This window comes from Pan paniscus, chromosome 23 (assembly GCF_029289425.2).
Source record: "Pan paniscus chromosome 23, NHGRI_mPanPan1-v2.0_pri, whole genome shotgun sequence".
Classification (NCBI taxonomy): Eukaryota; Metazoa; Chordata; class Mammalia; order Primates; family Hominidae; genus Pan; species Pan paniscus.
In genome coordinates, this window is record NC_085927.1 from 40,481,197 (window position 1) to 40,507,752 (window position 26,556).

The window sequence follows — 26,556 nt, forward strand, 5'->3', positions numbered from 1 at the left end:
CTCCCTTCCTTCTTTCTTTCCTTCTTTCTTTCTCTTTTCTTTCCTTTTTCTTTCTTTCCTTCCTTCTTTTTCTTCTTTTCTTTCCTTTTTCTTTCTTTCTTTCCTTCTTTCTTTCTCTTCTTTTCTTTCCTTTTTCTTTCTTTCTTTCCTTCCTTCTCTTTTCCTTTCTTTCTCTCTTTCTTTCTCTCTCTCTCCCTCCCTCTCCTCCTCCTCCTCCTTTTTCTTCCTCTCCTCCTCCTCCTCCTTCTTCTTCCTTTTCTTCCCTTCCTTCCTTCTTTCCTTTCCTTCCTTCTTCCTTTCTCCCCTTCTTCCCCTTCCCCTTTCCTTTCCTTTTTCTTTCTTTTTACAGAGACAGAGAACTCCTGGGCTCAAGTGATCCTCCCACCTCGGCCTCCCAGAGAGCTGGAATTACAGGTGTGAGCCACTATGCCCAGCCGACCATGCCTTTTTCATGTTCATGAAAAGATGCTCAGCACTACTAGTCATTGAAGCAATGTAAATTAAAACCACATTGGCCGGGCATGGTGGCTCATGCCTGTAATCCCAGCACTTTGGGAGGCTGAGGTGGGTGGATCCCCTGAGGTCAGGAGTTCAAGCTCAGCCTGGCCAACATGGTGAAACCCTGTCTCTATTAAAAATACAAAAATTAGCTGGTGTGGTGGTATGCACCTGTAATCCCAGCTACTTGGGAGGCTGAGGCAGGAGAATTGTTTGAACCCGGGAGGTGGAAGTTACAGTGAGCCAAGATCATGCCATTGCACTCTAGCCTGGGCAACAAGAGTGAAACTCCATCTCCAAAAAATTAAATAAATAAATAAATAAATAAATAAAAACCACATTAACCACAGGCCTATTCGAATAGTTAATATCAGAATAACTAACAGCACCAGGCAAGGATGGGAAGCAACCGGGATGCTTACATGCTGCTTTTGGGAAAATGGTGCAACTTCTGTGCAAACACGTTGTCCGTTTCCCATGACATTAAATGTACCCTTCCCATAAGTCCCAGCAGGAATTCTCCTCCTGGGTATTGATACCCTAGAGAAGTGGAAATTTAGGATCACAAAAAACCTGTACATGAATGCTTACAACAGCTTTATTCATAATCGCCCCCAAACTGGAAGCGACTTAACCAGCCTTTAACAGGGGAAGGGATAAACACAGCGTGGTCCATCCATACAGTGGTATATTACTCAGCAACGAAAAGCAACTAAATATTAACACATGCAACAAAGTGGATGAATCTCAGAGGCATTATGCTGACTAAAGAAAGCCAGAATCAAAAGGCTAAATATTGCACGATTCCATTTATATGACAGTCTGGAAAAAATCAAAAGTGTAGGGATGAAGAACAGATCAGTGGCTGTCAGGGGAGGGGCTGAGGGAGAGCAAGGGCTGCTGAATGCCCCTGTTTCCATTTTTGGACAGGATTCCTGTAAAGTAGGCAATTAGGGAAGAACTTTGGCTGTCAATTGGGGCTGCCACATTGAGAACAAGCTGGGACAACATGTGAGTGACAGGATCCTGGGCAGAATCTCAGCTGACAGCATAGCCAGACCCAAAGAGGCCTGATCGCAGGACAGCATTCTAGTAGGACTGTGGGCTGACACCGACCTAGTGTCCTACTGTGAGGCTCAGTCTGAATTTTTTTTTTTTAAGACAGGGTCTTGCTCTGTTTCCCAGGCTGGAGTGCAGTGGTGCAATCTCAACTCATTGCAGCCTCCACCTCCTGGGTTCCAGAGATCCTCCCACCTCAGCCTCCCAAGTAGCTGGGACTGCAGGCACTCGCTGCCACCACACCCAGCTAATTTGTGTATGTTTCGTAGAGACGGGGTTTCGCCATGTTGTCCAGGCTGGTCTCAAACTCCTGGCCTCGAGCAATCCACACGCCTCAGCCTCCCAAAGTGCTGGGATTACAGGTGTGAGCCACTGCACCTGGCCAGTTTGAAATCTTAATCAGGAGATTGGATGAAGATCCAGAGCTCAAGCAGATTCTCAGATGCTGTAACAGTGGGAGGGAACGTGTATGTGGAAGACAGAATAGAGAGTTTAAAATTCTTTCTAGATGGGAAACTGTGAGGTTGGATTTCCATTCAGAGCAGCATTGCACAACTGCTTGTTAGGGAACTATTTGACCCATGTCTTTTATTTTCTGCATGCTTTAACATCTGAGGTTTTGCTAATCCTGGAGGGCCTGCCTCTCCTAGAGATACAGCAACTTGCCCACAAACGCACTTTTCGAATGCAAACCAACTGATATAAACCATATTCCAACTACCTCCTTTATCAGATTCTCACACTCCAGGCCACTATCCACCTGCTGTAATCACCCCAGGGCAAGATACCAGACAGCTAGTGACAGCCCCTATTCCATGGAGCGTGCTGAAATTATTCAAACTAGCAAATCTCAAGCCTGCTTACCCTGCCTCACCAGTTCCTTCCTGCAGAAACCATCAAAAAAGTAAAGTTGCTTTGTCCAGAGTTTTTCTGTCTCATGTGCGTCATGTTCGGCCCTGATGCCTCCCTGGGGACCCCTCCTCTTCCCCCTATGGCACAGTGGCCCCTCCTCTTGGGAACTGTGAGTAATAAACTATCTTTTCAATGGTAATTATTTCCTGATCTGTCAGCTATACTGTATTTCAAATTTCCTATTAATACTATTTTATTTTATTTTTTTGAGACAGAGTCTCACTCTGTCACCCAGACTGGAGTGCAGTGGCATGATTTCGGCTCATTGCAACCTCTGCCTACCAAGTTCAGGCAACTCTGCTGCCTCAGCCTCCCAAGTAGCTGGAATTACAAGCAGGCACCATCACACCTGGCTAATTTTTGTATTTTTAGTTGAGATGAGGGTTTCACCATGTTGGCCAGGCTGGTCTCGAACTCCTGACCTCAAATGATCTGCCCGCCTTGGCTTCCCAAAGTGCTGGGATTACAGGTATGAGCCACCATGCCTGGCCTAATACTATATTTTAGAAGAGTAACTTATTTCTTGGTATTGGTTGATAGAAAAAAGCCTGGGGTTTTTGCTGAGCTTGAGGTCACAGCAGGTCATAGTGGGGATGGAGTGTCTGTGTTGCTTTGCTGTGACCATCGGGCCACCACTAGGACACTGTCCCAGCCGTTCCTGAGGAGTGGGCCAGCTGTGATGCATAGGCTGTGACCTGCTGTTGTAGAATCCCTGTTCCTGAGAGGTTGAACAGGGTCTGGTCAGGGAAGGCTGTGAACTCATTGTGGATTCAGAGATCAAAGAGGAGGGTGTGGGGACCATGAGGTTCACCTAGAATTTCTCCATCTTCTCCATGAAGGTTTGGTCTGGGAGCAGTACCTCCACGGTGTAGCTGATGCGTTTAGAATGAACCAGGCTGTAGGTGTTGTCAAACCTCAGGACATCTGCAGTGAGGGACAGACATTCAGACAAGATGCCCCACCTGGGACTCTGACTTCCATGGTGGTAAATCTCTGCGTGGGTACCCAGACCAGGGAGCCATTGCCACAATTGAGAGCCCAGAGCCAGCCTCACACTGTGCCCACCAGAACCAAGGGCCCTCACCTGGTAGGACATGGATGCACATTGTAGCACCCTCCCCCTAGCCCCCAGCTCCAGGTGGAGCCAACCCTGCCAACTCTTACAGCTGCCGGCCCGGAGGCAGGTGAGAATCCCATCCTCAGGTACCATGTGGGCATTGTAGCGCTGGCTGGGCAGCACCTCTGTCATCTCCCTAGCACTCTGCCGCTCCCCCATCTTGGTCTTCAGGAAAACCCCAAAGCCGATGTCCCCACCATCTGAAGCAAACTGCCACCTGCAGTGGATAGAGCCCCATTGGCGACCCCCTGCCTGGGCTCCAGGCCCCTCCCAGATGTGCCCATGTGTAGAGTGGCTGCCATCCCTACCTGAGCACACAGCCCGGGAACAGGATCTCGTTCTCCACCTGCAGGGAGGAGCCGCGGCCCACGGACTTCGTGTGCTCATACTGTAGCCTCACCTGCTCGCACAGGTAGTAGCTCTTGGGCACCTCACCCCCGTAGTTGATCTGTGGGTGAAGGGGGTGTGTGGGCACTAGGTCACAGCTTCTCCCCTCCTTCCCCATCCTCTGGGCACCCTGTACCTTGGTCAGGCACTTGGCGTTGCCATCGGGGTCAGTCATGGTCCCCCCAAACTCCACAGGCAGCTGGTCGGGGCTGATGAATTTTGTCAGCTCCTGCTTCCAGTTTTCTGCATGGGAGCAAGAGAGGGACTCCAAGGGGACTCAGGAGACTCAACAGAGGGCAGAGGGGGCTGAGCCCAGATCTGTCCTTTGGCCAGCTGCTCTCCCTCCCTGGCACACTTTTGCCACTCCATTGCCTAGAGCAGTCCTGTCCCAGAAGAGGGAAGCCGAGTGGCCCTAGGTCTTGTCCTGGGGCTCAGCATGTGCTGTGTTGACTAGGTCCTGTCCCAGGCCTGCCCCTCTCTTACTGCCCCTGCAGGCCCTGCCCCCACATCTGTCCAGATATTGGCCCATTGGCCACGTTCATAGGAACTCAGACCAGCAACTCCTGGAGCCTGGGGTTGAGGTCAGGCAGGCTATGACCTGGTCTTCGCTTTCCCTTAGAGACTGAACTCAGCCTTCTGGTCAGATACTGCCCTCAGCTCCCAGGGCTCCAGCACCCTCAGAATTGCAGGGCCAAGCTCGGGTCAGTTCCCCACAAGCTGCTCTGAGATGGCCAAGGATGTTCCACAAAGGGACACGGGCATTGCAGGAACAAAGTAGACGAAAGCAGAGGTGGACACCCAGTACCCTCGGAGAGAGAAGGACTGTATAAGCATGAAAGCGGTGGAAAAATCAAAGGAAAAGCCCCCCAATTTGGCATAAAAACATAACACTAGGCTGGGCCTGGTGGTGCACTCCTGTGGTCCCAGCTACTTGGAAGGCTGAGAAGGGAGAACTGCTTGAGCCCGGGAGGCAGAGGTTGCAGTGAGCCGAGATCACACCACTGTACTCCAGCCTGGGCAACAGAGTGAAACCCCATCTCATAAATAAATAAATAACACTAAGTCAAAAATTAGATAATAGGCAAACTATGAACTGGCCAAAATGCCACAAATATGACAGGAAAGGGCCAGACATGGTGGCTCACGCCTGTAATTCCAGCACTTCAGGAGGCCCAGGCAGGAGGACTGCTTGAGGCTAAGAGTTTGAGACTAGTCTGGGTAACACAGTAAAGACATGACTCTACAAAAAATAACAATAAATGTGCCACGTGTGGTAGTGTGCATCTATAGTGCCAGCTACTCAGGAGGCTGAGGCAGGAGGATCGCTAGAGCCCAGGAGGTTGAGGCTGGAGTGAGCTATGATCATGCCACTGCGCTCCAGCCTGGGCAACACAGAGAGACCTTATCTCTGAAATAAATATATATATTTCATATATATAAGTATATATCTCAAATATATACATATATATACACACACATATCTATATATATGGACTTACGTGATCCTCCCATGTTGTCAGCCTCCATAGCAGGAAAGGACAAGGTGTTTAATATGCAAAGAGTATTTATAAATTAATGGCATAAAAAATACTTTCCTAGAAAATGGTCATGAGACACAAGAAGGCAATAAACAACAAATTAAAATAGTCAATTATAAAGAAAATGTCCAACCTCACGAGTAATAAAAGAACCAGATAACCCAATGTAAAATAATAATAAACATCATTTTCCATTATAAAAAAGGCAGGAATATTTTAAATTATTGATGTCCAACCTTGGCAAGAGTGTGGGAAAATGGGCACATTCACACACAGTTGGTGGAGTTAAACTCTGCAATCTGTGTGAGCGCTACACTGAAAAAGTTATCAAAAGTCCTAACATGTAGCCAGGTGTGGTCATGCCTGTAGTCACAGCTACTTGGGAGGCTGAAGTGGGAGGATTGCTTGAGCCCTGGAGGTCGAGGCTGCAGTGAGCCAAGATCATGCCACTGTACTCCAGCCTGGGTGGCAGAGTGAGACCTTGTCTCAAAAAAAAAAAAAAAAAGTCCTAACGTGCATTTTCCTCTGGGGGATAAAAATCTCCCATTTCTAGGATTTTATCCTATGGAAAAAATTGTGGATGTGTACAAAGGTTATCTATAAGGATTGTCACTACTCATTTGTTCCTAATAATAAAAATAATACAAACAACCTGAATTTAGGACTTTACTAAAATGGGAAAATTATTATCATATGATAAGTAGTTACAAAAGGGTATATGTATGGTATGAACCCATTTTTTTTTTTGGAAAATATATTTCTCTGAAAAAGATAGTGTTAATTGTAGTTCGCTGGGTGACAGGATATTCCCCCCTTCCTTATACATTTCTGTAATTTACAAATTTCTAAACTGTATTACTTATATAATTTGGAAAACCTAGATTTCCTTTTTTTTTTTTTTTTGAGACAAAGTCTAGCTCTGTCACCCAGGCTGGAGTGCACTGGTGCGATCTCAGCTCACTGCAACCTCCGCTTCCCGGGTTCAAGCAGTTCCCTGCCTCAGCCTCCCGAGTAGCTGGGATTACAGGCTCCTGCCACCACGCCCGGCTAATTTTTTTTATTTTTAGTAGAGACGGGGTTTCACCATATTGTCCAGGCTGGTCTTGAACTCCAGACCTCGTGATCCACCCACCTCGGCCTCCCAAAGTGCTGGGATTACAGGCGTGAACCACCGCACTCGGCCTCTTTTTTTTTTTTTTTTTGAGATAGGGTCTCACTCTGTCACTCAAGCTGGAGTTCAGTGGCGTGCTCTCAGCTCACTGTTGCCTCAACCTCCTGGACTCCAGTAATCCTCCCACATCAGCTTCCAGAGTAGCTGGGACTATAGGTGTGCACCACCATGACTGGCTAATTTATTTATTTATTGTAGAGACAGGGTCTCATTATGTTTCCCAAGCTAGTCTCCAACTCCTGAGCTCAAGTAATCTTCCTGTCTCGGCCTCCCAAAGTGCTGGGATTACAGGCATGAGCCACTGTGTGCCGCCAAAGACCCGGATCTAATTCCCCCCATTAAACAGATGAGGAAACCAAGACCAAGACAGAGCAGGTGAGTGACTCACTCCGCTTGCAGCTAATAACTGGCAAGGCCAACTCTCAAATCCAGCTCTCCTAACCTCAAATCGGGATCTCTACCCATGCTACCTCCAGGAATCTCTGAGACCCTTCCTGGCCCCTCTTCCCTCTGGGGGGCAGGCACAGCAGCCCACCTGGCAGCCCACCAGGCAGTGGGCCCTCAACACCAGTTGGGTGCCCTACACCTTCGGATGCAGGAACCATCAGATCTGTGAGAAGGACCACCCTCAGCTCAGGATCCGGGCTGGAAAAGAGGCCGCAGACGGCTCACTCACCTCCGAGAATCACCACCTTCCTGCGTGTCTCTTCACTCATGTAAGACTTGACCAGGTTGAAGGCTACGGCGAATAGCTTGGGGGCTGAAACCAGGCACAGAACTGCTCCCTCAGGCGGCTGGCTGGGGTCTCAGGTGCCCACCCGGTCACCGCACATCCCCTGTCCCCCTAACTCATGCATATCCTGGGCTGCTTTACTCACCTCTCACAACAATTAAACTCTTCAAGATCTCAGGGTAATTTGCCTCAAGTGCTGACAAAAACTGCGGAACCAAGTGGCAGAAGTGATGGGCGTCTGAACACTGTCCCCTTGCATCCCCTCTCGCCCCACCCTCCAGGACCCAAGGGCACAGCCTTGGCCTCGAATGCCAACCATCCAAGGCTTTGATGCAGACGGCTCCCGATGCCCAGACACCAAGAACCCGCCCAGACACAGAGAAGCTGCCACTTCTGGTTTGTTGGATCCTAGTCATAGACCTTCCTTGAAGCAGCTAGTGCAGATTCTTTTTATTATTATTTCTTATTTTATTTTCTAGAGATGGGGTCTTGCTATATTGCCCAGGCTGGTCTTGAACTCCTGGGCTCAAGCGATCCTCCCACCTCAGCCTCCCAAGGTGCTGGGATTACAGGTGTGAGCCACCGCACCTGGCCTAGTGCCGATTCTTGACAGATGAGTGGGGGGATAACTCTATTCATGACAGGCAAGAAAAATCCCATTCACGACTGTGGAAGGTTCCCTCCCACGTGAGTCAGACAATAGTTCAGCTTCAGGAATGAGAGAGACTTACTTTTAGCATAATATACATAGTTGCAAGGAATGGCTTTTTATTTTTATTTACTCACTTTTAAAATTTCAAATAAGATAAACCAATTAAAATTCTTGGTTAGACAGTAAAACATTCTTGCCAAGAATAAGTCTACACTGTATGAAAGGATATTTGATTCCTACAAATGAGTCCCAATAGGCCCCATTACATTTGTTTATAAGAGACACTGCAAATAGGGAATGGTTTTTTTTTAAAAAAACTGAGATATTGTCCGGGCGTGGTGGCTCACGCCTGTAATCCCAAAGCACTTTGGGAGGCCAAAGTGGGAGGATCATGAGGTCAGGAGTTCGAGACCAGGCGGGGCAACATGGTGAAACCCCCTCCCTACTAAAAATACAAAAATTAGTTGGGCGTGGTGGCGGGCACCTGTAATCCCAGCTACTTGGGAGGCTGAGGCAGGAGCATCACTTGAACCTGTTAGGCGGAGGCTGCAGTGAGCCACTGCACTCTAGCCTGGGCAACAGAGTGAGACTCCGTCTCAAAAAACAAAACAAAACAAAAAAACTGAGATATAATTTACATCCCAGGCTGGAGTGCAGTGGTGCGATCTCAACTCACTGCAACCTCAAGTTTCTGGGCTCAAATGATCATCCCACCTCAGCCTCCCAAGTAGCTGAGACCACCCCCACACACCACTACGCCCAGCGAATACTCTTATTTTGTAGAGATAGGGTCTTGCTATGTTCAAGACCAGGCTGGTCTTAAATTCCCGGGCTCAAGCGATCCTCCTGCCTCAGCCTCCCGAAATGTTGGCTTTACAGATATAAGCCACTGTGCCTGGTGGCCAATAACATTTTTTATGTTTAAGTTCTTTGCTGTCCTGGGTGAAACAGAAAGAAAGGAACACGTAGGCTGGCTGCCCTGCGGCCCAGGCCTCCCCACAGCTGCCCTCCTACTGCAGCACTCCCAGATGACCTACTCTCAGCCCTTCCCAGAGGAAATGGCAAAAAGGAAGGTCAGGGGCTGGAAGCAGAAGGGTAGGCAGGTATTGGGGGTGAGGGCAGAGATCAGGGGTGGGATGAGAGTGAGCAGAGCCAGAATATGAGGACAGGGACATCCACAGGGACATTGGCAGGTCAGGGAATCGGGCCCTGTTGTGACCTGCTGAACATGAGATGGTGACATGGGGGTGCCACGCCCAACTTAGCACAGCCCCGAGAAGCTGTGGGTATGAAAATATCCCTGCCAACAAAAGTAAGGAACTGTAGGCCAGGTGCGGCGGTTCACACCTATAATCCCAGCACTTTGGGAGGGTAAGGCGGGCAGATCACCTGAGGTCAGGAGTTCAGGACCAACCTGGCCAACATGGTGAAACCCCCTCTCTACTAAAAATACAAAAATTAGCCGGGCGTGGTGGCAGGTGCCTTAGTCCCAGCTACTTCGAAGGCTGAGGCAGGAGAGTTGCTTGAACCTGGCAGGTGGAGTTTGCAGTGAGCCGAGATCATGCCACTTGACTCCAACCTGGGTGACAGAGCAAGACTCTGTCTCAAAAAAAAAAGAAAAGAAAAAAAAACGGGCCAGGCACAGTGGCTCATGCCTGTAATCCCAGCACTTTGGGAGGCCAAGGCGGGCGGATCACCTGAGGTTGGGAGTTCGAGACCAGCCTGATCAACATGGAGAAACCCCATCTCTACTAAAAATACAAAATTAGCCAGGCATGGTGGCGCATGTCTGCAATCGCAGCTACTCGGGAGGCTGAGGCAGAAGAATTGCTTGAACCCGGGAGGTGAAGGTTGTAGTGAGCCGAGATCGCGCCATTGCACTCTAGTCTGGGCAACAAGAGCGAAACTCCATTTCAAAAAAAAAGTAAGAGCTGCAAACACGGCCTGTGCAGCTCTTGTGGGCAGTACCTGTGGGCGGGTACTCACCTGGCAGTGAGGAGAGAGGATTCCCGCCCCTGCCCCACACCAGCAAGTGGAGGGTAAAGACCCAGGCATTTGACCACCCACCCATGCCCCTGGCGGAGTCACCTCACCTCCTGGAGAAGCTCTATTCCTGGCTTCCACAGATCCCTCAGGCCCAGCCCTTCGAGATCAAAAATAGCTATGATTTTCTCCACCTTCTTCCCCAGCTGCAAGGGAATGACAGGGGGTGAGACCCTGTGAGGGTCACTGCCCCCACCCATCCAAGATGGGGCTGGGCCTAAGCCCAGGGCACTGGCCTGGCTTGTCTCAGCTCTGCATGGCACGGAGATGGGGGGAGGGAAGGGGCCATCCCACAGGATGCCAGGACCGGAGTGACCCAAGGACCGACCTCTTTGTGTCCGTCCATGGGAGGGCAAATCGCTGTGTTGCAGTTCCCTCTTCGGTCCAGTGGGGCTGAAATCCCTGTCCCTCTCATCCAATGAGGCTGCAGAGGGCAGTGTGGCCCAGTGGATTGAGTGGGCTTTGGGGCCAATTGGGGGAGAAATGATTCCCAGTTCAGCCACATACTGTGTGGCCTTGGGTGGGTCCTTGGCCTCTCTGAACCTGCATTCACTCCACAGTACCAGGAGGAGCCGAGGAGCCCAGGAGCCCAGGAAGGCAGATTCTGGGTGTGAGGCTCAGGGGGTGAGGGTGCTGTGTCCGGCTGCAGCTGCCCAGGGTGGCACCCACACACCTTCTGACTCTGCAGCTCACACTCCCGCAGGAGCAGCTCGCAGCTCCGGAAGCTGTCCCTGAGCAACTCCTGTTTGGAGGCCGAGAGCAAGAGGCCTTTGAGGTCCAGGCTTCCCACGATGTGGTACCAGACAGGGCTGCCCTCACCGTCGTGGCCGCATATGCCGTTAGCGTTGTACAGCCTGACCACCTGGATGCATACACAGGAGACGGGGGCTCAGTGCCGAGGGCCGAGGGCCCAGGGATCAGGGTATGGGTTTGAGAGATGCTCACCTCTGGGGGCTGCCAGGCAAGGATGTTGGCCAGGTCTTGTTGCTTCCGGAACTCCATATGCTGCAGAGACATGGCAGGAGGTGGTGAAGATTCTGCCTGTCCCAAAGACCTCTGTGGATACCTGGGGACACCAGGCCAGGTCCCTCTGCCTGCAACCACTAAGGGCCTGCCAGAGCATCCCCAGGCTCCACTGACATAGAACTGGGGGATGGAAACAGGATGGGGATGGAAGGGGACATGCATCTGAGAGGCCAGGAGAGACCTAGAAAGGGACAGGGGAGGCCTGCACTCTGCAGCTGTCTCCCCCTGCATCCTTCCAGATGTTTCCCATGCCCCCTCCCGCATGGCTGCCCTGGGAGTCAGACTCTACTTCCTGACTTCCAGTTGCCCTTAAGCAAAAACCTATACCCCCTACAAGGCCTGCAGAGCCTGGCTGATGTGTTGGGGCCACCCTGCAACCTCATCACTTCCCCTTCTCTCTCCAACACAATCTCCGTGTGCTCCTAGAATATACCAGCTCAGGCCGGGCACAATGTCTCACGCCTGTAATCCCAGCATTTTGGGAGGCCAAGGTGGGTGGATCACCCGAGGTCAGGAGTTCAAGACCAGCCTGGCCAACATGGTGAAACCCTGTCTCTACTAAAAATACAAAAATTAGCCGGATGTGGTAGTGCATGCCTGTAATCCCAGCTACTTGGGAGGCTGAGGCAGGAGAATTGATTAAACCTGGGAGGCGGAGGTTGCAGTGAGCTGAGATCACGTCATTATACTCCAGCCTGGGTGACAGAGCAAGACTGTCTCAAAAAAAAAAAAAAAAAAAAAAAAAAAAGAATACACCAGCTCATTCCCACCTCAGGGCCTTTGCATGAGCTGTGCTCTTCACCCTGATCTTCACATGCTTGCTTCCTTTTGGGTATTCATGTCCCTGCTGAAATGTCCCTGACCTCTCTTCCCTCCTTCCCTGTTTTGCTGTCTTCGTTGTACTTTCCATTCTCAGGAATTGTCTTCTTTGTTCCTCTGGTTTCTTTTTCTCTCTTCCCATCACTGCAGTCTCCCCAGCGCCTAGCACCAGGCCAGGTTTACCTTCCAGTCTCAATGAATGGGTGTTCCATGAATGAATGAATGGATGGATGAATGAATGAATAAATTTGTGCCTCAGACTTGGGATAGGAAACAGGACCAGGCTAGGCATGGGGAGGTGTCAACCTCACCTTCCTCAGCATGTCCTCTGATTTCTGCAGGTCAAAGCTCCGAGCTGCAACAAGAGACAGGGTTATGGTTGTGGAATTCTAGAGGCTCACTCCAGGCATCTGGAGAGAGAACGGCCCTGCCCCACCCTCCAGGCCAGCTTTGTCTCCTGTTACCCAGAGGGCCTTGTTCTTGACCCGGGGAGCCACAATGCCTGAGATATCCGGAGACCCAGGAACACTGGACACAGGCTCCTTGATTCCCTGGGCATGCCCCTTGGTGGGCCTTGGGGCCCTTTTCCTGTTGTTCCAGAAAAGTCATTGAGACAGCAGACCCTCAGAATCTGTCAGAATCATAAGGCTGAGAATTGTTTAAATCAGCAGATCACAAACATTTTGGCCTCAGGAGCCCTTAATACTCTTTAATTTTTACTTAAAAAAAAATTTTTTTTTTTGAGAAGGAGTCTCCCTCTGTCACCCAGGCTGGAGTGCAGTGGCACGATCTTGGCTCACTGCAACCTCTGCCTCCCGGGTTCAAGTGATTCTCCTGCCTCAGTCTCCTGAGTAGCTGAGATTACAGGCACCCACGACCACGCCTGGCTAATTTTTGTATTTTAGTAGAGATGGGGTTTCACCATGTTGGTCAGGCTGGTCTCAAACTCCTTACCTCAAATGATCCGCCCGCCTCACCCCCCAGAATGCTGGGATTAAAGGTGTGAGCCACTGTGCCCAGCCCCCTTAATACTCTTTAAAAAAATCACCAAACTCATCCGGGAACTATGGCTCATGCCTATAATCCCAGCATTTTTGGAGGCCAAGGTGGGCAGATCACCTGAGGTCAGGAGTTCGAGACCAGCCTGGACAACATGGTGAAATCTCGTCTGTACTAAAAGTACAAAAATTAGCTGGGCATGGTGGTGGGCACCTGTAATCCCAGCTACTTGGGAGGCTGAGGCAGGAGAATCACTTGAACCCAGGAGGTGGAGGTTGCAGTGACATTGCTTGAGCCTAGGGGTTCGAGACCAGCCTAGGCAACATAGTGAGACTGTCTCTATAAAAAGAAAAAAAAAAAAGAAAAGAAAAATTATATATAAGTTTGCCTAATGGCCATGGTGAGATTACGGGTGATTTATAGAAATATCATTGTGTTTTTCTTTTTCTATACCTTCCAGATTTTCCATGATAAGTGGGCTCTGATTTTATAATCAGAAAAACACCCAGTGGATGTTATAAACAAATGGGAGTGAGGTCCTAGCGGCCCCAGCAGGCTGTCAATGCAGTCCTCTGCCCTGAGCCCAGCCTTAGCTGGGCTGTCACCCAGCTTTCTAGGAGTCAGCCTGGTCCATTGGCTCACTGGCTTTGCAGCAGCACTTCTGCTGAGAGCCTCTGGCTGGTGAGAACCAAGTGGTTTCACTTGGTCCCCAGGGCCTTGGGGAGTAGTTCTCACATTGATTTCATCTGGGCATCATAACAACCATGAAAGCTGCCGGTTGGGGGGAGAGAGTCTTGTTCCCTATAAACAGATGAGGAAACTGAGGGCCCAACAGAAGGGGGCCATAGGCCCCAGGTCTCATGCTGCTAGTAAGAGGCAGAGCGGGGACTAGACGCCTGTCTTTGGAACTCCAGTAGGGACTCTTTTTTGATTTGGTGGCAGTTTAAAGGACATTCCAGGTAGAAGAAATGGTACTGAGCAAAGATGAGCTAGGAAACCCTGTTGGCTACTATGTCATAGCTCTTGTTTGTTTATTTGTTTTTGAGACAAGGTTTTGCTCTGTCACCCAGGCTGGAGTGCAGTGGCACAACCATAGCTTACTGCAACCTCAACTTCCCAGGCTCAAGTGATCCTCCCACCTCAGCCTCCCCAGTAGCTGGGAACACAGGCAGGCAACACCACGCCTGGCTAAGTTTTTTGTGTTTTTTTTGTTTTGTTTTGTTTTTTTTGTAGAGATGGGGTTTTGCCATGTTGTCCAGGCTATTCTCAAACTCCTGGGCTCAAGTGATTCTCCCACAGCCTCCTGAGTGGCTGGAACCACAGGTGTGCCACCAGGTCTGGCTAAGTTTTAAAATTTTTTTGTAGAGATGAGGTCTCCCTATGTTGCCCAGGCTGGTCTCAAATTCCTGGACTCAATCAATCCTCCTTCCTCGGCCTCCAAAAGTGTTGGGATTACAGGTGTGAGACCCCTAGCCCAGCCTTGTCGTAAGTTACATAAAGTACACACCAGGCTCAGAGGCAAGTTGCCATCACAGGTTTTACAAAGGCTATTCATCACAGATTAAGTATTCTGGGCTCAACATTCAGGGATGTGAATTCCTGTGTACTCTGCAATAGTAGGAGCAGGTGTGATGATCAACATGGTTTCATAGTGGTTTTCTTACTGCAGCTGAAACCAACTCCAGCCCTACCGCCCACCCCCTACGAACCCCCCAGGGAAGGAGTCTTAAGTGTAGGAGTTACAGCCACATTTTCAGGGCCACTGAGAATCCTGTCTGTGCATTCGGATTCCTGGGATTCTGACATTTATCTCAAGAGCAAACCTCTTCCCTAACCTGGTCCCCAAACTCTTTTTATGAGAAGATGTTAAGCAATTGGCCTCTAATGTCAGACTGACCTGACTTTGTCACCTGCTAGCATAGCGACCTTGGTCAAGTGGTTTAACCTTTGTAAGCCACAGCTTCCTCCAATGCAAAAACAAAGCTAACAATAATACCTACCTAATTGGGTTGAACAAGGAGGAGGAGGAGGGAAAGAGAAGAAAGAAAATAATAGATAAATGGCCGGGCACGGTGGCTCACACCTGTAATCCCAGCACTTTGGGAGGCTGAGGCAGGTGGATCACTTGAGGTCAGGAGTTTGAGACCAGCCTCGCTAACATGGTGAAACCCCATCTCTACTAAAAAACAAAAATTAGCTAGTTGTGGTGGCGGGCACCTGTAAACCCAGCTACTCAGGAGGCTGAGGCAGGAGAATCACTTGAGCCCAGGAGGCAGAGGTTACAGTGAGCCAAGATTCTGCCACTGCACTCCAGCCTGGGTGACAGTGAGACTCTGACTCAAAAAAAAAAAAAAAAAAAAAAAGGAATACATAAAAACTGCTGTACCCAGTGCCTGGTACAGAATAAGTGCTCAAAATATGAAAGTATTTCCACTTCTTGTACTAGCCACCTCCAAGATGACCATCAGTGATCCTCACCTAGTATTCACTCCCTGCTCTGCTAAACAAAAATCATAGGAGGCCATTGCTTTGTACTAAACTCCAGCACTAGGTCCCAATAGACAGGACCAAAAATCAAGATGGAGTCACCCATGCTCGCTAAACTGAAACTGAGTTGTTATCTGACCTGAGAAATCAAGAGAGATAGCCTAGCCAGGCACGGTGGCTCATGCCTGTAATCCCAGCACTTTGGGAAGCTGAGGGAAGTGGATTACTGGAGTCCAGGAGTTCTAGACCAGCCTGAGCAACATGGCGAAAACCTGTCTCTGCAAAAAATATACACAAAAATTAGCCAGGCATGGTGCCGAGCTCCTATAGTCCCAGCTACTAGGGAGGCTGAGGTGGGAGGATCACTTGAGCCCAGGAGGTCAAGGCTACGGTGAGCTGATGTCAGCCTGGGCTTCAGAGTGAGACCTTGTTTGAGAGAGAGCGAGCGAGCAAGCCTAATTTCCCTAACAGGCCAATTACAATCTTCAGCTGGTAAGTTAATGAAGTTCTCTCTGTTTTTAGCCTTACAGCAAAGAGTAACCTGAAGTCACCTGATGTTAACCAATCAGTTATCTTTCTATTGTTCTGTATCCCTGTCCTTGCCTTACCAGAAAAGTACTGTAGCTTTGAAATGATAGATCTGCCTTTTGTTCTGTTTCTGCTTTCTTCAGCCCCTTTTCTGTCTATAAAGCCAAACTCCTCTGCTTGACTCATTGGAGCACTTATTCTATCTCATAACATGAAATGTTGCCTGATTCTAGAATTCCAATAGAGATAATTGAAATCTTTAAACCAAATGTGTCATTATTCTGTCTTTGACAGTTCCCTCCCACACTGAGCAGTGCTGAGCTGTGTACCTGATAGATTGCTGTAGAAATGATGGAATTTGGCCAGGCAAGATGGCTCATGCCTGTAATCCCAGCACTTTGGGAGGCCAAGACAGGTGGATCATCTGAGGTCGGGAGTTTGAGACCAGCCTGGCTAACATGAGGAAACCCTGTCTGCTAAAAATACAAAAATTAGCTGGGCATGGTGGCACATGAATCCTAACTACTCGGGAGGCTGAGGCACAAGAATTGCTTGAACCTGAGAGGCAGAGGTTGCAGTGAGCCGAGATCACGCCACTGCACTCCAGCCTGGGCAACAGAGTGGGACTCCATCTCAACAAAAAAAAAAAAAAAAAAAAAAGAAGGAAAAGAAAAAAGAAATGATGGAATGTGACTCAGAAAGCTTCACTGTAAGATACCACCACTTCCTCCGGGCTCACTGGGATCACTTATGGCGGGAAGCCAACTGCCATGTTGTGAGGATGCTTGAGCAGCCCCTGTGAGGAAGAACTGAAGCCTCCTGCCAACAGCGAGCACAGACTTGCCAGCTATGTTTGACATCTTGGAAGCAGATCCTCCTGTCCCAGTCAAACCTTCAGATGACTGCATCCCTGATGGGTATCTTGACTGCAACCTCATGAGAGACCCTGAGTCAGAAACACCCCACTAAGCCTTTCCATAATTCCTGGCCACAGAAATCACGAGAGATAATAAATGTTTGCAGTTGTTTTAAATGGCTATGTTTTGGAGTAATTTGATACACTCAATAGATACCAAATACACTCCTCTTTCATGCCATTGACCCTACCCCAGCCCCACGCTCTATCCTTACCTCGGAGCCAGCGCAGGAGGAAGTAGTCATCAGGATTGGGCAGCGCAGATAGCACATCTTGGATGTTCTCCCGGAACTGAGGACAGACAGGGAGAGACCTGGGTCAGAGGCCAACCACCCTCGGTCCTGCAGGTCTCAACTGTCCTTGAGGAAGGGGATGTCTGAGTGAAGAGGTCCCACTCGGGCTGGGAGGATCAGGGTCTGGGTCAAGCCATAACAGTTTGTTTCCTCCGTCTTGAAAATGGGATGATATAAAGAACCAACTACAGGCCAGGCGTGGTGGCTCACGCCTGTAATCCCAGCCCTTTGGGAGGCAGAGGCGGGAGGATCACCTGAGGTCCGGAGTTTGAGACCAGCCTGGCCAACATGGTGAAACCCTGTCTGTACTAAAAATACAAAAATTAGCCGGGCATGGTGGCAGGTGCCTATAATCCCAGCTACTCAGGAGGCTGAGGCAGGAGAATCGCTTAAACCCAGGAGGCGGAGGTTGCAGTGAGCTGAGATCCCACCATTGCACTCCAGCCTGGGGGACAAGAGTGAGACTTTGTCTCAAAAAAAAAAGAACCTACTACACTAAACATCAGAGAGAATTAAATGTGGATTAAACACAGAAAAGGTTTACAAGCCTGACTCAGGGATGTGGGGGCAGGGAGGGGCCCTCTTTAGTGCCCTGATCTTCATCCTTAGGAAGCCTTCAGGCCAGGTCAGGTGGGAGTATAAAGTGCACAGAGTCTGAGGCTCAGAGAGGTTGAGCAACTTGCCTAGTGTCACACAGCCAGTGAGTGGCAGAGCCAGTTGCCTGATTCTAGAATTGCAATAAAGATAATTGAGATCTTTAAACTGAATTTGTCTTAATTTTGTCTTTGACCGTTCCCTCCCACACTTAAGCAGGGCTGAGCTGTGTACCTGATAGGTTAGGGTTGAAATGATGGACTGTGACCTAGAAGTCTTCAATGTAAAGACATGGTTTGGAACCCATCAGCCACACCCGAGTGAGGGGTGGCTTGACCTGGCCTGGGAGTTGGTTAGGACAGTTCAGCTGGCCCTGGGCCCACCCTGCAGGGTCTGAGAGCTGAGAGGCCACTCCTGGGTGGATATCATTGACTGTAGGCTAAAGCCAGCCTCCAACACTGATGAAAATGGTAAGGAAAAGAGCACCGGACAAAGAGTCAGCAGGTCCCACTGTGGCCTTGCCTGAGTCACTCCCCTCTCTCTGGGTCTTATTCTCCTTGGGCCCCAAATGGATCCTCAAAGGACTTTCCTTGGCCCCCCACCAAAAATGGACTAATAACCTTTGTCTAAAGGAATATGAGAGAGGGTTTGGCCTTGGGCTAAGCATTAAATGAATCCTGACATGACACTGCCATTATACCAATTCGCTAAGTGAGGAAACTGAGGCTGGAAATGGTGATGCACCTTCTTAGCCAACATGAGCAATTTTTTATTTCAATTTCTGACTTCAATTGTCTTTTAAGAGGGTTATCTCAGGTCTAAGCAGAATATCCTTTTCCTGATGCAGAACACTGCCTCTCCTTTTTGTTCCTTTTTTTCTTTTTTGAGTATTGTATTTTGAACTCATGGGCATTAAGATCAATTACTTGGCCAGGTGAGGTGGCTCACACCTGTAATCCCAGCACTTTGGCCAGCCGAGGCAGGTGGATTGCTTGAGCTCAGGAGTTTGAGACCACCCTGAGCATCAAGGTGAAACCTCATTACCACAAAAAATACAATAATTAGCCAGGTGTGGTGGTGCACGCCTGTAGTCCCAGCTACTTGGGAGGCTGTGGTGGGAGAATCGCTTGAGCCCAGGAGGCACAGATTGCAGTGAGCTGAGATCATGTCACTGCACTCCAGCCTGGGCAATAAATCAAGACCCTGTCTCAAAAAAAAAAAAAAAAAAAAAAAAAAAAAAAAAAAAAGATCAATTGGCTGGGTGCAGTGGCTCATACCTGTAATCCCAGAACTTTGGGAGGCCAAGGCGGGCGGATCACTTGAGGCCAGGAGTTCGAGATCAGCCTTGCCAACACGGTGAAACCCCATCTCTACTAAAAATACAAAAATTAGCTGGGCATGGTGGTAGGCGCCTGTAATCAAAGCTACTCAGGAGGCTGAGGCACAAGAATTGCTTGAACCCAGAGAGCGGAGGCTGCAGTGAGCTGAGATTGCACCACTGCACTTCAGCCTGGGCAACAGGGCGAGACTACATCTCAAAAAAAAAAAAAATTCAATTACTTGAACTTTTTTTAATTAAAACTAACAGCTTTATGGGGATATAATCAGATACGAATTCACACTTGAACAACTTGTAAGACTTTTCCCGTAGCTTTGTTTATGCTTTGTTTTCTTTAAAAAAGATTCATACAATTCAAGAAACACAACTTTTAAAAAATTTTTGTTATTTATTTTTTATTTTTATAATCATCTTCTTGGATACTAAGAAACACAACTTCTAAAGGCCACAATCATCCTTAAGCTAGATTTTAATCATACTCCCCTCCCAGCTTTATTAAGGTATGAATGGTGTTTAATTGCTTTTCATCAAAGAGAAATAAAAATTGTTCTGGCTGAGAGGAGTGGCTCACGCCTGTAATCCCATTACTTTGGGAAGCCGAGGTGGGTGGATCACTTGAGGCCAGGAGTTCGAGACTAGTCTGGCCAACATGGCAAAACCCCGTCTCTACTAAAAATACAAAGATTAGCCAGGTATGGTAGCACACGCCTGTGATCCCAGCTACTCAGGACGCTGAGGCAGAGAGTCGCTTGAACCTGGTAGGCAGAGGCTGAAGTGAGCCAAGATCACACCACTGCACTCCAGCCTGGGTGACAGAGCCAGACTCCATCTCAAAAAAGAAAAGAAAAAAAAAGTTAAAAATTAGCTGGGTGTGGTGTGCGTGCCTGTAGTCCCAGCTACTCAGGAGGCTGAGGTGGGAGGGTTGCTTGAGCCCAGGAGTTTGAGGCTGCAGTCAGCCATGTTCTCACCACTACACTCCAGCCTAGGTGATAGAGTGAGACCCTGTCTCCAAATAAATGAATAAATAAATTTCCTGTTCACTCTCATGGACAAAAAACAAATTTTCTGGTATTGCTATACATCAGCAACACATTCAGCCATTTTCTAAGGAAATGGGTCAAGTTACCAACACACAGCTTTAGACACACTACCTTGAGGAAGAAAACCAAGAACAGGCACAGGAGAAATTGTGCCTGTTCTTGGCACCGAAGGGCAGGGCGCGAAAGGGCAGGCCGGTGGGCGGGGACGCCCGGCTCAGACCCCATCCCCAGCCTGGACCTGGGCCCCACCCTGCCCACACCGCGACCCTCCCCATCCGTCTCGCGACCCTACCAGAAAGTCCACTCCAGCTTTTCCTTCACCTCGGCCCGGCTCTGAAAGGATCGGTCCCCTCCGGCCCGCACCCACCCCCAAGAGGGGCCTTCAGCTTTGGGGCTCAGAGGCACGACCTCTTGGGGAGGGTTAAAAGGCAGACACCCCCCCACCCCCGCGCCTCCACTCCCCGACTCCTTCGCCGCCTCCAGCCTCTCGCCAGTGGGAAGCGGGAGTAGCCGCGCGGCCGGAGTCCGGAGGCGAGGGGAGGTCGGCCGCAACTTCCCCAGTCCACCTTAAGAGGACGATGTAGCCAGCTCGCAGCGCTGACCTCAGAAAAACAAGTCTGCGCAAAGTGGAGCGGGGACCCGGCCTCTGGGCAGCCCCGGCGGCGCTTCTAGTGCCTTCCAGCCCTCGCGGGCGGTGTAGCCGCAGCCCATGGAGCCCGCGGGCCGGGCCCCCGGCCGCCTCGGGCCGCTGCTCTGCCTGCTGCTCCCCGCGTCCTGCGCCTGGTCAGGAGTGGCGGGTGAGGAGGAGCTGCAGGTGATTCAGCCTGAGAAGTCTGTATCAGTTGCAGCTGGAGAGTCGGCCGCTCTGCAGTGCACTGTGACCTCCCTGAACCCTGTGGGGCCCATCCAGTGGTTCAGAGGAGCTGGACCAGGCCGGAAATTAATCTACCATCAAAAAGAAGGCCACTTCCCCCGGGCGACAACTGTTTCAGACCTCACAAAGAGAACCAACATGGACTTTTCCATCCGCATCAGTAACATCACCCCAGCAGATGCCGGCACCTACTACTGTGTGAAGTTCCAGAAAGGGAGCCCTGACGTGGAGTTGAAGTCTGGAGCAGGCACTGAGCTGTCTGTGCGTGCCAAACCCTCTGCCCCCGTGGTATCGGGCCCCGCAGCGAGGGCCACACCTGAGCACACAGTGAGCTTCACCTGCGAGTCTCATGGCTTCTCACCCAGAGACATCAGCCTGAAATGGTTCAAAAATGGGAATCAGCTCTCAGACTTCCAGACCAACGTGGACCCCGCAGGAGAGAGCGTGTCCTACAGCATCCACAGCACAGCCAATGTGGTGCTGACCCACGGGGACATTCACTCTCAAGTCATCTGCGAGGTGGCCCACGTCACCTTGCAGGGGGACTCTTTTCATGGGACTGCCAACTTGTCTGAGACTATCCAAGTTCCACCCACCTTGGAGGTTACTCAACAGCCCAGGAGGGCAGAGAACCAGGTGAATATCACCTGCCAGGTGACGAAATTCTACCCCCAGAGACTACGGTTGACCTGGTTGGAGAACGGCAATGTGTCCCGGACAGAAACGGCCTCAACTCTTACAGAGAACAAGGATGGCACCTACAACTGGATGAGCTGGCTCCTGGTGAATGTATCTGCCCACAGGGATGATGTGAAGCTCACCTGCCAGGTGGAGCATGACGGGCAGTCAGCGGTCAGCAAAAGCCATGACCTGAAGGTCTCAGCCCACCCAAAGGAGCAGGGCTCAAATACCGCCGCTGAGAACACTGGACCTAATGAACAGAACATCTATATTGTGGTGGGCGTGGTGTGCACCTTGCTGGTGGCCCTACTGATGGCGGCTCTCTACCTCGTCCGAATCCGACAGAAGAAAGCCCAGGGCTCCACTTCTTCTACAAGGTTGCATGAACCCGAGAAGAATGCCAGAAAAATAACCCAGGACACAAATGATATCACATATGCGGACCTGAACCTGCCCAAGGGGAAGAAGCCTGCTCCCCAGGCCGCGGAGCCCAACAACCACACAGAGTATGCCAGCATTCAGACCAGCCTGCAGCCCGCGTCGGAGGACACCCTCACCTATGCTGACCTGGACATGGTCCACCTCAACCGGACCCCCAAGCAGCTGGCTCCCAAGCCCGAGCTGTCCTTCTCAGAGTATGCCAGCATCCAGGTCCTGAGGAAGTAAATGGGACCGTGGTTTGCTCTAGCACCAATCTCCATGCTCTTCCTTGTCCCACAGGGAGCCGCCATGATGAGCACAGCCAGCCCAGTTCCCGGAGGGCTGGGGCGATGCAGGCTCTGGGACCCAGGGGCCAGGGTGGCTCTTCTCTCCCCACCCCTCCTTGGCTCTCCAGCAGCCACGGCCCCCTCTCCCCACATTGCCACACACCTGGAGGCTGACGTTGCCAAACCAGCCAGGGAACCAACCTGGGAAGCGGCCAGAACTGCCTGGGGTCCAAGAACTCTTGTGCCTCCGTCCATCACCATGTGGGTTTTGAAGACCCTTGACTGCCTCCCCGATGCTCCGAAGCCTGATCTTCCAGGGTGGGGAGGAGAAAATCCCACCTCCCCTGACCTCCACCACCACCACCACCACCCCCCAACTGGGGCTTGAGTGGGGAAGATTTCCCCTTTAGATCAAACTACCCCTTCCATGGAAAAGCTGGAAAAAAACTCTGGAACCCATATCCAGACCTGGTGAGGTTGCTGCCAACAGTCCTGGCCTCCCCCATCCCTAGGCTAAAGAGCCATGAGTCCTGGAGGAGGAGAGGATCCCTCCCAAAGGACTGGAGACAAAACCCTCCGCTTCCTCAGGTCCCTCCAAGACTCCCTGGGGCCCAACTGTGTTGCTCCACCCGGACCCATCTCTCCCTTCTAGACCTGAGCTTGCCCCTCCAGCTAGCACTAAGCAACATCTCGCTGTGGGTGCCTGTAAATTACTGAGAAATGTGAAACGTGCAATCTTGAAACTGAGGTGTTAGAAAACTTGATCTGTGGTGTTTTGTTTTGTTTTTTTCTTAAAACAACAACAACGTGAAAAAGAAAGAAAGTCCACTCCAGCGCCCGGTCGCCACCCCTCTTTGCCCTGCGAACCCCATCCTGGCACCTCCCACCCTGCATACACCACCTACCCCATGCAAAACCCTATGATGGCAGGAATCGAGACCTCCAAGGACCCATCGTTGCCTCCATATTCATGGAACCGTGTGAATCTTCCTGGAGCCCAAGCTTGCCGTGTGCGACCACGAAGGAAAGACCCTAAGGACCTTCAAGGGACTCCTCCCAGGCTAGAGACGAAAATGCACCCTGTTCCTGCCTCCTCCAGCTCATAGCTGAGGACGTGACCTGCCAATGCAGCCTCCCCAGCAGGCCAGCAGCCTTCACCAGCCCTGTCCAATATGGTAGCCACAAATTCTTAAAATGTGGCTAGTCTGAACTGAGGTCTGCTGTGAATGTAAAATACACAGGATTCCAAAGACTCAGTATCCCCTCAAAACACTCATTTTTTTTTTTTTGAAACAGGGTCTAGCTCTGTTGCCCAGGCTGGAGTGCAGTGGCACGATGTTGGCTCACCGCAGTCTCGACCTCCTAGGCCCAATCCATCCTCCCACCTCAGCCTCCCGAGTAGCTGGGACTACAGGCGTGGGCCACCACACCCAGCTATTTGTTGTTGTTGTTGTTGTTTTTAGAGATGGGGTCTCCCTATGTTGCTAATTTTTTAATTTTTTGTAAAGATGTGTTCTTGCTATGTTGCCAGAACTCCTGGGCTCCAGTGATCCTCCCGCCTCAAAGTGCGGGGATTATAGGCCTGAGCTACTGCACCAGACCAATCGTTTTTATATTGATTAGATTATATATTGAAGTTAATACATCATTAAAATGTATTTCAATTGTTTCTTTTTAGGTTTTTTGTTTTGTTTTGTTTTTTGTTTTTGTTTTGTTTTTGAGACATAGTCTTGCTCTGTCTCCCAGGCTGGAGTGCAGTGGCAGAATCTTGACCCACTGCAACCTCCACCTCCTGGGTTCAAACGATTCTCCTGCCACAGGGTTTCACCCTGTTGCCCAGGCTGGTCTCAAACTCCTGACCTCAAATGATCCACCCACCTCAGCCTCCCAAAGTGCTGGGATTACAGGCATGAGCCACGGCGCCCAGCCTCTTTCTAGTTCTTTAATGGAGCTACTAGAAAATTTCAAAAAGGCCGTGCATGGTGGCTGATGCCTGTAATCCCAGCACTTTGGGAGGCCGAGGTGGGTGGATCACCTGAGATCAGGAATTCCAGACCAGCCTGACCAATGTGGTTAAAACCCCGTCTCTACTAACATACAAAAATTAGCCAGGCGTGGTAGCAGGTGCCTGTAATCCCAGCTACTCGGGAGGCTAGGGCAGGAGAATTGCTTGAACCCAGAAGGCAGAAGTTGCAGTGAGCCAAGATTGTGCCATTGTACTCCAACCTGGGCAACAAGAGCGAAACTCTGTCTCAAAAAAAAAAAAAAAAAAGGAAGAAAGAAAATTTCAAATGACCTATGTGGCTTGCGTTTGTGGTGGCATGGTATTTCTATTGGTTAGTGCTGGTGTAGCCTCTGGCTACCAAGCCCCTCAGGGTTGGGAAGAAACCCAGAGCTGGAGAGTTCAGAAGAACCTCAGGGACCTTGAGTCCTGCCCCTCCCCGTGGCAGAAGGAGAAACTGCGGCTGGTGTAGGAGTCTCTCCCTTCACTCACCTGGGCCAGCGACTTCTCCTGCGATGGGCTCAGGTCACCCACTTGTCCACTCATGCTGCCCATGAATGGGTCCAGGCTCCACTCTGTGGCTCCCTCCAGGTGTCCTGCCTTTTGCCAGCTGGTAGCCGTGCCCACATTTATCACCGCCCAGAAATCCCACTCCTTCCTGTGAGCCTCAGGGTAACAGGTGGGACTCATTCCTTACTAGGTGCCTCAGGCATGGGGCCCTGGATTCAGCCTGCCCTGGGTTCACATCCTCACTTGCAAAATTAGGACAGCGATGTTTCCTCGGAGCGTTGATGACATGTTGAAATTGACACCACCTGATTTCACACACATGGAGGCGGCTGTTCACCCTGCCTCTCAGTCCCCTACCCTCTACTCCTGTGGTCCCATCGGATGCCTCTTTGAGCCAGGACAAGCCATCTCTCACCCCCAACAGAGACCCGGAAGTCACTGTCATCATGCCTTCACTCTCATCCCAGGCTTCGTCTACCACCTGACATGTCCAAAGCAACTGCCCATGATTCATCCCAGATGTTAAGGCACATGGCTTCAGGGTTGAGGATGAAACTTCCCAGGCCCAGACCCAAACAGGTGGATTTGCAATCCTGAGCTGGGCCACACTTGGCCTGGGAGCCAGGATGAGAGGTGAGGAGGGACTCCTGGCTACATCTGCCCCCACCACCCACTGGACAAGCAGAAAACCAGAGCCCAAGGTGAGGACACATGAGATCACGCGGTGTGCACGGGGCCTGGAACACAGTAGTTATTTGTAGTAGTCTGGGTTGCCCTGAAACAAGGAGTTCAGGGCAAGTTTATTAGGGAGGTGTCCTGAGAAACACAAGTAGGGAAGTGTGGAAATGAGACAGAGAACGGAAGGCAGCTGTATAGGGCTGGTTATCAAGGAAGTACAGAAGAGCTCAATCCCAGTGGGGACTTCTGGGAGACAGCAGGGAACCTGCCCATCAGCGTTTCCTTGCCTGAGTGGGGAGGGAGCTGGGGTATTTATGCAGCATCTCAGGACAGTCTTCAGTTGAGGGCTGCTCCAGGGGCTGTCAATTCTGCTGGCACTTCTGGCCTGCTGTGCACACAATTCAGAAGGCTGGAGAGCGTCCTTAGGCAGAGAAACACAGGTGCTGCAGCTGGGGAGTAGTGAGGCTGAGGTGATACAGGCACAACATCACCAGCTTTAGCTCTAATCAGAAACCGTTTGCTGGGCTCCATGTCAAGTTCTAGTCCAAAGGCTTCATGTGCTCCTTGAGCCCCAGACTGTTCTTCCCTACCTGACAGAGCCTGGAAGAGGGAAGCAGCGTGCCTGGGCCATGCAGCCATGGAGTAAGTGACAATCAAGACTATCTGGACCTGGTGCTTACTCAGGACATTGTATCCCACATGCCTGGCTCCTGGCAGAGGCATGCACATAGGTGGCCTTACTAAGTCCCAGGAGAGACCCCCTTAGCCCTGGAAGAGGGTAATGAGCAGATCTGCCTCTTCTACAGGGTGGGGCCTCCCCAGTACCCCACACACCGCAGGCTGGAGCTTGAGCCATTAGGGGTAAAGTCAGGAACTCTCCCCTACTCTCGTCTGCTCCCCCTGGGTCCCTGCTCCCAGCACCTCTGGCCCATCTTCTTCTTCTTCCTTATTTT

The 26,556-nt window shown here is 50.6% G+C and overlaps 2 protein-coding genes across 6 annotated transcripts; one reads left to right on the forward strand and one right to left on the reverse strand.

Annotated features, from left to right (window-relative positions):
- Positions 1–263: 263 nt before the first annotated feature.
- LOC100976417 (putative SEC14-like protein 6) lies at positions 264–25,444 on the reverse strand. Of its 5 annotated transcripts, none has more exons than XR_010111816.1 (12): positions 20,444–20,579; positions 17,101–17,176; positions 12,267–12,310; positions 11,056–11,115; positions 10,784–10,972; positions 10,161–10,256; positions 7,561–7,621; positions 7,359–7,442; positions 4,110–4,216; positions 3,895–4,034; positions 3,281–3,393; positions 264–2,002 (listed from the first exon to the last, which is right to left on the reverse strand). XR_010111816.1 is itself a non-coding variant. In XM_034948545.3 (12 exons), the coding sequence occupies exons 1-12, from the start codon at positions 25,103–25,105 to the stop codon at positions 3,281–3,283; spliced, it is 1,338 nt and encodes a 445-aa protein (XP_034804436.2). In that variant the 5' UTR covers positions 25,106–25,444; the 3' UTR covers positions 264–3,280. The 5 variants fall into 5 exon arrangements, 3 of the variants coding, with proteins under 3 accessions (XP_034804436.2, XP_054961522.1, XP_063459467.1); XR_010111815.1 differs by having other exon boundaries at positions 264–3,187; XM_034948545.3 differs by lacking the exon at positions 20,444–20,579 and adding exons at positions 3,634–3,803; positions 24,908–25,444 and having other exon boundaries at positions 264–3,393.
- LOC100976751 (tyrosine-protein phosphatase non-receptor type substrate 1-like) lies at positions 20,861–22,387 on the forward strand. Its single transcript, XM_034948538.4, has one exon. It carries the CDS (start codon positions 20,861–20,863, stop codon positions 22,370–22,372), a length of 1,512 nt encoding a protein of 503 aa, XP_034804429.1. The 3' UTR covers positions 22,373–22,387.
- Positions 25,445–26,556: the final 1,112 nt, after the last annotated feature.